Below are 8,287 nucleotides of genomic sequence, written 5' to 3'. Positions count from 1 at the left end.
CGTCCGCGTTGCCCACGTTCGTGTCCACTCCGCTCAACCTCGGCAGGTCGTCCGCGTCTTCTCTCGGGCTCGTGGAGGAGAGAGGCGGCTGCTGCCATTGCGCGTCAGCTATACATCACGGGACGGAGCTGGAGGGTGAGCAACACACCGGAGGGGAAGATCGGGGGGCAAAGACGTCCGCGCTGCCCACGTTCGTGTCCACTCCGCTCAACCTCGGCAGGTCGTCCGCGTCTTCTCTCGGGCTCGTGGCGGAGGGAGGCGGCTGCTGCCATTGCGCGTCAGCTATACATCACGAGACGGAGCTTGAGGATGAGCAACACACCTGAGGGGAAGATCGGGGGGCAAAGACGTCCGCGTTGCCCACGTTCGTGTCCACTCCGCTCAACCTCGGCAGGTCGTCCGCGTCTTCGGGCGATTGGATTGGTTGCACAACAGCTGCGTTCTAGCGCAGGTAGTGCATCAGGCACATGTAGAGGTTCATTTGATGAAAGCCGCACCAATCCTTTGCTCTGAGGGCGAGGGCGATCAATGTGTTGCTCCTTGCAGCACGGTCAGCTTAAGATAAGGGGGAAGCGGCCGAAGGAACTGACTGGCGTGAGGTTCTGCCGCTTTTGTCGTGTATTCGCCAAATCCTTGTCCTGATATGCAAGGGAAGAATTAGCGATTACGACTGAAACAAGAGGTGAACTGCTAGTTTTCGTACATTGCGGTCATTTCTCTTGCGCTTTGCAGGATCATTTGGCACATGTACCGCAGGATCACCACTAAAATCTGACTCCTCGTCCTCCTAAAAAACAACACTCAATGCTCATCCGATCCATCCATGAATTACGACTGACCTCGACACCTGGTAAGTTGCCCTTGCCAAAACGGGTTGCCCTCATACGCTTCTGAGCGTGCGCATCAGTGTCCTGGCGCATTGCATTAGGATCGTACCCTACGTCGATATCAGGGGAAAGAATGACATGCCTTCGATGATGTACTCCTTCCTCCTCGTTGCGCGCGAGTTGCTCGCGCTTCCGGCGGATTGTCTGCACTCTGATGTACAATAAGTCCGATCAGTCAGGATATCCCATCCATTCACGATTTGCGACTGACCTCAATGCTAGGTAAACCGCCCTTTACGGAACGCGTAGCCCTCGTCCGTGTTGGGACGTGCCCATCGGTTCCCTGAAGTATTTCATCAAGATGATCGTTCCCAATGTCTATCTTGTGGACAAGAACATACCTTTGAAGCACTCTTTTCTCCTTGTCGTGTGCGAGTTGCTCGTGCTTCCGGCGGATCGCCCGTACTCTGATGGATAAATTAGGATGTTACGTTCATCCGCGAACTGCTACTGACCTTTGAAGCACTCCTTTCTCCTTGTCCTGTGCGAGTTGCTCGCGCTTCCGGCGGATCGCCCGTACTCTGATGGATAAATTAGGATGTCACGTTCATCCGCGAACTGCTACTGACCTCAACCCCAGGTAAATTGCCCTTTCTGGAACGCGTCACCGTCGTCCGCGTTTGGGCGTCCGCATTGGTTCCCTGGTGCATTTCATCAAGATCCTGCCCTGAGCTGATATTGTCGAACGTGCCTTCGAATTACCTCTTCCCCTTGGCCGAGTACGGGTTGCTTGCCCTTCTGGTGGATCGCCCACCGTCTCCGTATTCTGACAAACGGCGAATCAGTACTAGCTTTACATAAGGATGTGGTTAGACCAATGTACAGGGGATACGCCTCTTTCTTTTCCTTCTCCAGCTCTACGTGTTAACTGCCTTTCAGGGACGTCGTTGACAGCTTCCCTGCCCTCGGTGTCTGTAGCCCGGGCAGTATCACTCTAGATGCGTGATTGACTTCAGTTGTTGCTACAAGTTCCTGCGCACGTAGTCATACCTTACTACACGATCTAGCGGCTTGAGTCACCCCGCGCGACGCCTTGCCTTCATTGCCTTGTTCAAGTACCTGAGCGGAGAGTAAGTAAGGAGTGCTGTGTCCCCGTGCTTTCCGCCAACCTTCCAGGTGGGACGCGAAACGCGAGCACTCGTTGTACGCGTGCGGATTTCGTTCGTCCTACTTCCCTGATGCTCCTGATGGCCCAAACGCGGGATTTAGATACACCTGTATTTTATTAGTGACGAACTGTGCTACATACGTCTTGCGACGTCGTCGCAATATGCGTGTCCTTGTTTTGCCCGTCGTGGCCGTGGTTATTCTGAACGTCCATCACAGTTTGTATACAAAAAGATTTCAGGAGATGCTTACAGTGTCGGCGTCCATCGTGGTGAGAGGAAACACTGTCGGCTGGTACCCAGCGCACGGGTCGAACCAAGTCAACGCAAGGTTGCACAAGGTTGCTCCAAATCTTGTCACGCGTTTCAACGGTTTATCAGGAGATGATTAGGGGGCAGCGTGATTTCGGGCGATAACACCGCCTTCGCCCGATCACTCCCGGCCCTTAAACAACAAGGCGTCACGGTGACCCTCCTCCTTGGTTCCCCCCTTCGCGGCGCCGTCCTGCTTTTGTGAAGCACGATGTCCCAGTGCCACCATGTTCGAGCGCCTGGTAGCAGCAACAAAGATTTTGTCGCAGAGGAGGAGCACACAATGCACCTAATGACTGTCATGGTGAGCTGCCATATTTGGTATATCCGCCACGCTCAAGGTTCGTACCTGAATAAGGCGCATCTATTTGCTTCGTTTTTGTCGGTACCCGACAGAAAAAAGAACATCTACGGACACAGCAAGATCGTACTCCAGCATATTCGTCAATTTCATCGCGATTATCGATTTTTTGCCACGCAGCCAGAGACATATCTTCGCTATATTTTCGTGCTTGGGAAGGTTGCCCTGGGTGGTGAACAGAACGAACAGGTTAGTACCCTGATTCATCGCATCACCGCGATCAACTTACACGCCGGAGATCATGGTCCGACACTTTCGAGAGGCTTACACCCGTTGGAGTGGCGAGGAAATTGACCCTAACCGTGCACCGTTGTTGAGCCGCACGGATGTCGTTTTGCCGGATGATTTTGACGCCGGCCGAGCGTTGCAGACTGTCAACCGCCAGCATCCAGATCCGCGGGGCAGTTACTGCCAGACCGTAGCGAATCCTTGGTTTTACGATTGGGACGAACGACGGACTGATGTAAGCCGTACTTGTCGTTGCATTCCCTGATTGATGTTGTATGCAGGCACAAGACCTCCTTGCTTTCCTCAAGATTCCCTCTCGCCTCCACACCTTTGACGATTGCTTCAATACCAACTGGCACATGATGAATTTTCATCGCTTACATAGAAGCTGCGGCGTCTCGCCGCTCAACTATATCCAGCACGTGCTAGCCCTGGGTGATGTAAGGCTTGATGTCTGTGGAAGAAACGGGTATTGGGTTGATCGCGTAAGTTCGCTGTGAGTATCGATTATATTCGGCATTCACTCCTCATCTCCCAGGTGTTACTTCCGCATTTTGCGATATTGTATACGCGGTGGTCAGGCATCGCAATAGATTTCGACGCGGACGTCGAGCCAGAGCCACTGATCCGCACGGTGACCGTCCCGTTCGACATGGACATGGACGATATCTGGGATCGTCGCGGGGTCGGCGAGGCCGCCATGTATTTCGGCCGCCCTTGAGATGTCGGACCTGTAACAAAGATTTAGCGCGTGTCGACTCATCAGCAGATAGCATACTTCGGTCAGATGCGAGATAGCGCGAAGCGATGCATGACAACCGACCAATGTGGTGCAGGCATCTAGGCGCTGTGACGGTTCCAGGTGCTGTGACATGCCCCGAAACAGGCTATAGCGTCTGTTGACAATGCGCACGTGAGGCTCCGAAAAGAAAAATATCGCAAGTCGTCCTGCACTCACTCCTTACTTTTCCAACACCACGACGATGCCTCGTAGTACGGAGGCTGTACCTAGGCCGGTGAATGTTCAGCCACCGGAGAGTGCACTCGTTCGATGGCACCGTCTTGACGCGAATCGGATTGAGCTTCGCGGATTGAAGAGTCTGAACGTTTGTCAGCACCCATTCCGTGTTTCATGCATCCTCACATATTACTTGCCCCGTAGGCCTGTCTTCTCGCCTCGCTCCTGCTGCGTGATGATCGAAAAAGGGACTTATATGGTCTACACATGCAATTGCTTCAGCATCTCGCATTTTACCAGCAAGACCGGACTTTTTTCAACACCGGGCCACAGACGTACCTTCGATGGGTGCTTGCCGCTTCAAGTGTGAATCTTCCCGCCGACACGGAGGAGGTAAGTGCCTGGTGCGTCTTGTAATGACATCCAGGCTCCTGATATGTCTCGTCAGCGCGTTCTCACAAGATTTGTCCATGCGCATCAGCGGTGGCTCGAGGCTTTGAAAGCATCGCACGAAATTGGCGCTGAGGAAGAAGGTAAGGACGAATCGGACGATGAATCAGACGAAGAGGAAAGGAAGGGAGCGGGCATGCGAGTAAGAGGTATGCAATACCTTGCAAGGGTACTCACGTCGAGGGGGAGGGAAAATGCGGCAGAGGGTCGCATATTAGCTCACCCATCTGCGCATCCACTATTCATGTCGTGGGACAACCGGTACAGGGAGGTACGTCACTGTTGTTGGAATCAGTATGACGCCAACTGAGTTTGCACAGGCCAGAGCACTCATCGCGTACCTTCGTCGCGCAGACCATATAGCCGATCGTTACCAGGCGTATAGGAAAACACTTGAGTTCCATCTTACGAACTACGACAACCTCCGAACTTCTTGCCACTTGTCCGTACGCGAGTATTTATTACGCGTCCTCTCGCATGCAAACGCTTTCCAGCATCTTGGAGCTCTGTACCAAGGCTATCTGGTTAGTCCCATATTCCATCGTTGCGCTTTATACTAAACAGCCTACCCAGGATATCGAGGCTGGCTTTGTCCGCCTTTATGGGATATGGTTCGGCAAAGACGTCGACGCCGTGACTGCCGACTAATATTGCTCCGATCTGTCCATAATGCCGTATGTCGAGAATTGAATGGGATATCTTCATCAGATGAGCAAGGACAGCCGGCAATGGCGAACCAGCATGCCGTGATTGTTAAGATAACAAGATTACGATGAGCATTACGAGATCGGAAGCGAAATATCGACGTACCGTTTTCGCGTGGTGGTTCGTACACTCGTCGCAATAGCCCGTCGCAATAGCCCGTCGCGTTCGTTTCGCATGCATGCAGGGCTTGGCAGAAAGCGCGGAGCTCGTCTGCGAATAGCAATGGGCACAACGAGATCGGTAGCGAAATATTGGCATACCGTTTTCGCGGGATGGTTTGTCGTCGTGAGAGCCCATCGCATTATTTTGATAGGAATGAAAGGCGTGAAGAAACACCAAGAGCTCATCTGCGAGTAGCGATAAGCATAGCGAGATCGGAAGCGAAATATCGACGTACCGTTTTCGCGTGGTGGTTCGTACACTCGTCGCAATAGCCCGTCGCGTGCGTTCCGTATGCATGCAGGGCTTGACAGAAAGCGCGGAGCTCGTCTGCGAGTAACAATGAGCATAACGAAATCGGTAGCGAAATATTGGCATACCGTTTTCGCGGGATGGTTTGTCGTCGTGAGAGCCCATCGCGTTTTTTTGATAGGAATGAAAGTTGTGACAGAACACCAAGAGCTCATCTGGGAGTAGCGATAAGCATGAGGAAATAGGGAGCAAGATACCAGTATACCATGGGTACAACGTGATTCGTGTAACATCGGGACCTCACCTGACGCGCGCGACTATACGAACAGCGGAAGCCGCAGCCAGTGGGGCTGTCTCGTTTGATTTGAACACCGTGCAAGGCATAGCTGTGACTCATCTGCGAATGTTGATAAGCACATGAGAATAGGGTAGTTGATCTAGAAGTTACCGAGGCTGGGAGTCTGCGGGCATCGGAACGTTGGATGTCACAGCTCCGTCCTGAACCCACTTTCTTCCCCACGACGAGCTATGCGTGAACAGCGCGAGCAAACGAGGATCTCCATGGATAGAAGTAGGAGTAGCTGGGTATACTGACAGCTCATGAGTAATATAAGCAAGTTTCACAAAGCAACGCGCGATGCGTGGACAGTGAAAGCGAGCGGGCAAAGCTGTGGAGAGGTGGGCGGAAGTAAATGCGCTCGGAATCAAATTTGGTTCCGCAAGTTTCATCACGTGTATGCGGATCGAAACCGACATGTATTGTCATCGTCTACAACACTGAACGACGACTACAATCACGACCGCCATGCAGAGGTTGTACATGCTCAGTACTATCAGCTTCCATATGCGTGGTTCAGTTGCCTAGTGCATGACACGAAGCCACGCGTGTTACAAGATTGAGGAGCTGGAACCTGGAAAATGGTGATCGCTTCTCGCAAACTACAGGATCACATCGTATACGGTCCATGAACGCGGAGCACAATTGCTACTGTAAGTCGGATAAACTCCATGTGTTATATTACAGCGGTACGACATGTGAGAAGGCAATAGGAATACAAAGGCGGGATGGATCGAGGACATAAATGTTTGTCGCTCATGAACAGAGTTCAGCAATACTCATGTTCAACCAGATAGATGGACGCCGTACTGGGCATATACTCTCGGCAACACCTTCGTTGTAGGAGCCATAAATTCCAACATTCGTTATCCGCCCAATCACGGCGGACTGTACACTTCTCACGGGCCTCGCGTTCAACGGTCGCTCTGGCCTCGTCTCCCTCATCCCCCTTGCACCCTGCAAGTTCCATCTTGGTACGTCTCGCTCGGTGTCGCAGCAGATAGATTGCCATCTGAATTCTTTCTCTATGCGCAAATCAACCCAGCGACTCTGGTCATACGTTGATCACGTCGTGATGTCCATGCAAAACCCCGGGGCTGCCGCTGGTGTATCAAACGTCATCGCAGACGACGGTACGCATTTTTGACACATACTGTTGTTTATTCCTACAGTTGAGACGGCTGTAGGTAATAAATTGAACTCCTATGAACATGCAAGCGGCCTAGTGGCATTCGACATGACCTCAATCCCATCCTACATGTACACGACACAGCATCCCACCTGCCAGTCCTGCATGTCTCTTTACACAGAGAACCAAGAACTCCGTCAGGCGCTGCAACTAGAGGAGTGTCTGAGAAGGGAAAGGGAGGGTCGAATCATAGCCTTGGCCCGTTGTGTCGTCCGCCTCGACAACTTGCTGATGAGTTTATATGTCCGCTGCACAACGCCTGCACACAGTTCTGCATAGCCCGTAGCGCTATTGTATCGTGCATATTTATTGTATTCCGGCGACATCTACGACCCTAGTGCCCTCCAGGCCACCCTTTATGAAACGAGAACGCCATCACCCTGGGGTACAAGTACATTATCGGTCACGAAGACACTCGGCAAGCAGTGTACTCTGGGCTGGAAGATGCACAGACACCGACGAATGAACATTAGCCTAGGATAAACGCCCTTGGGACGGGCCGCAGCGGTGAGCACCAGAGATACGCAATGAGACAGACGTTGTGATGCGTAGAAGTAGAAAGGAAGTTTTCGCGAGTGGAGACGTCAATTCCGGTGTGGCTAGTATGAACGAAGCATTAGAGACGGGACGGACACTACGATACGCAGAAGCCTGCTGCTACATTTTACACGGCTTTGGCCGGTATACATGACGAGCGCCGGAGAGGGCGGTACTTGTGTGGGGTCGCGACGTCAAAACCTGCACGACCAAGTAAGAGCAAAATGGATGGCAATCGGGTACATCACCAGCATACGATGCGATGCTCGGACACAAAATGCGCGTAGGAAAGGGGACGGGCCGGTATACATGACGAGCGCCGGAGAGGGCGGTACTTGTATGGGGCGCAGCGTCAAAACCTGCACGACCAAGAACAAAATGGATGGCAATCGGGTACATAACATTACCAGCATACGATCAGCGCTCTCAGGGCGTGGAGAGGTGCAGAGACACAACGCACAAGATGACTGATCTCGGCTATATCAGGGTGGGCACGCAAAACGCGCGAACGTTGCCGTGCTCCTGCCAGGGCGTGACAATGTAGCACCCGGAGCGGTGGAAACGGCGTCAAAACCTGCACGACCAAGAACAAAATGGATGGCAATCGGGTACATAACATTACCAGCATACGATCAGCGCTCTCAGGGCGTGGAGAGGTGCAGAGACACAACGCACAAGATGACCGATCTCGGTTATATCAGGGTGGGCACGCAAAACGCGCGAACGTTGCCGTGCTCCTGCCAGGGCGTGACAATGTAGCGCCCGGAGCGGTGGAAGCAGCGCCGAGCGAAACCGCGTTGGCGGCT

The 8,287-nt window shown here is 52.8% G+C and overlaps 4 protein-coding genes across 4 annotated transcripts; 2 read left to right on the top strand and 2 right to left on the bottom strand.

The window, feature by feature from the left end:
- Window positions 1-16: 16 nt before the first annotated feature.
- Window positions 17-2,261, bottom strand: PUNSTDRAFT_134925 (uncharacterized protein; the record flags this gene model as incomplete). Its single annotated transcript, XM_007384436.1, has 18 exons — window positions 17-91; window positions 149-265; window positions 323-442; window positions 498-539; window positions 591-638; window positions 704-787; window positions 840-890; window positions 942-1,031; window positions 1,099-1,170; window positions 1,229-1,294; window positions 1,343-1,408; window positions 1,457-1,528; window positions 1,590-1,653; window positions 1,757-1,821; window positions 1,878-1,946; window positions 1,997-2,071; window positions 2,137-2,196; window positions 2,247-2,261. Coding segments are annotated over 18 exons (1,251 nt in total), but the record flags the coding sequence as incomplete, so codon positions are not given.
- Window positions 2,262-2,516: 255 nt separating this feature from the next.
- Window positions 2,517-3,615, top strand: PUNSTDRAFT_45025 (uncharacterized protein; the record flags this gene model as incomplete). Its single annotated transcript, XM_007384435.1, has 5 exons — window positions 2,517-2,609; window positions 2,787-2,855; window positions 3,037-3,129; window positions 3,176-3,379; window positions 3,433-3,615. The coding sequence occupies 5 exons, from the start codon at window positions 2,517-2,519 to the stop codon at window positions 3,613-3,615; spliced, it is 642 nt and encodes a 213-aa protein (XP_007384497.1).
- A 262-nt stretch (window positions 3,616-3,877) lies between these two features.
- PUNSTDRAFT_134923 (uncharacterized protein) lies at window positions 3,878-4,950 on the top strand (the record flags this gene model as incomplete). The annotated part of the gene is made up of 5 exons (XM_007384434.1): window positions 3,878-4,000; window positions 4,057-4,245; window positions 4,301-4,573; window positions 4,623-4,826; window positions 4,876-4,950. The coding sequence occupies 5 exons, from the start codon at window positions 3,878-3,880 to the stop codon at window positions 4,948-4,950; spliced, it is 864 nt and encodes a 287-aa protein (XP_007384496.1).
- Window positions 4,951-5,055: 105 nt separating this feature from the next.
- Window positions 5,056-5,583, bottom strand: PUNSTDRAFT_134922 (uncharacterized protein; the record flags this gene model as incomplete). The annotated part of the gene is made up of 4 exons (XM_007384433.1): window positions 5,056-5,217; window positions 5,268-5,354; window positions 5,405-5,496; window positions 5,547-5,583. 4 exons carry the CDS (start codon window positions 5,581-5,583, stop codon window positions 5,056-5,058), a joined length of 378 nt encoding a protein of 125 aa, XP_007384495.1.
- Between the last annotated feature and the right edge of the window lie 2,704 nt (window positions 5,584-8,287).

The sequence above is a fragment of the Punctularia strigosozonata genome (assembly GCF_000264995.1).
Source record: "Punctularia strigosozonata HHB-11173 SS5 unplaced genomic scaffold PUNSTscaffold_7, whole genome shotgun sequence".
Classification (NCBI taxonomy): Eukaryota; Fungi; Basidiomycota; class Agaricomycetes; order Corticiales; family Punctulariaceae; genus Punctularia; species Punctularia strigosozonata.
The sequence above is the reverse complement of the archived record's forward strand: the minus strand, read 5'-3'. Positions and strand labels throughout refer to the sequence as shown.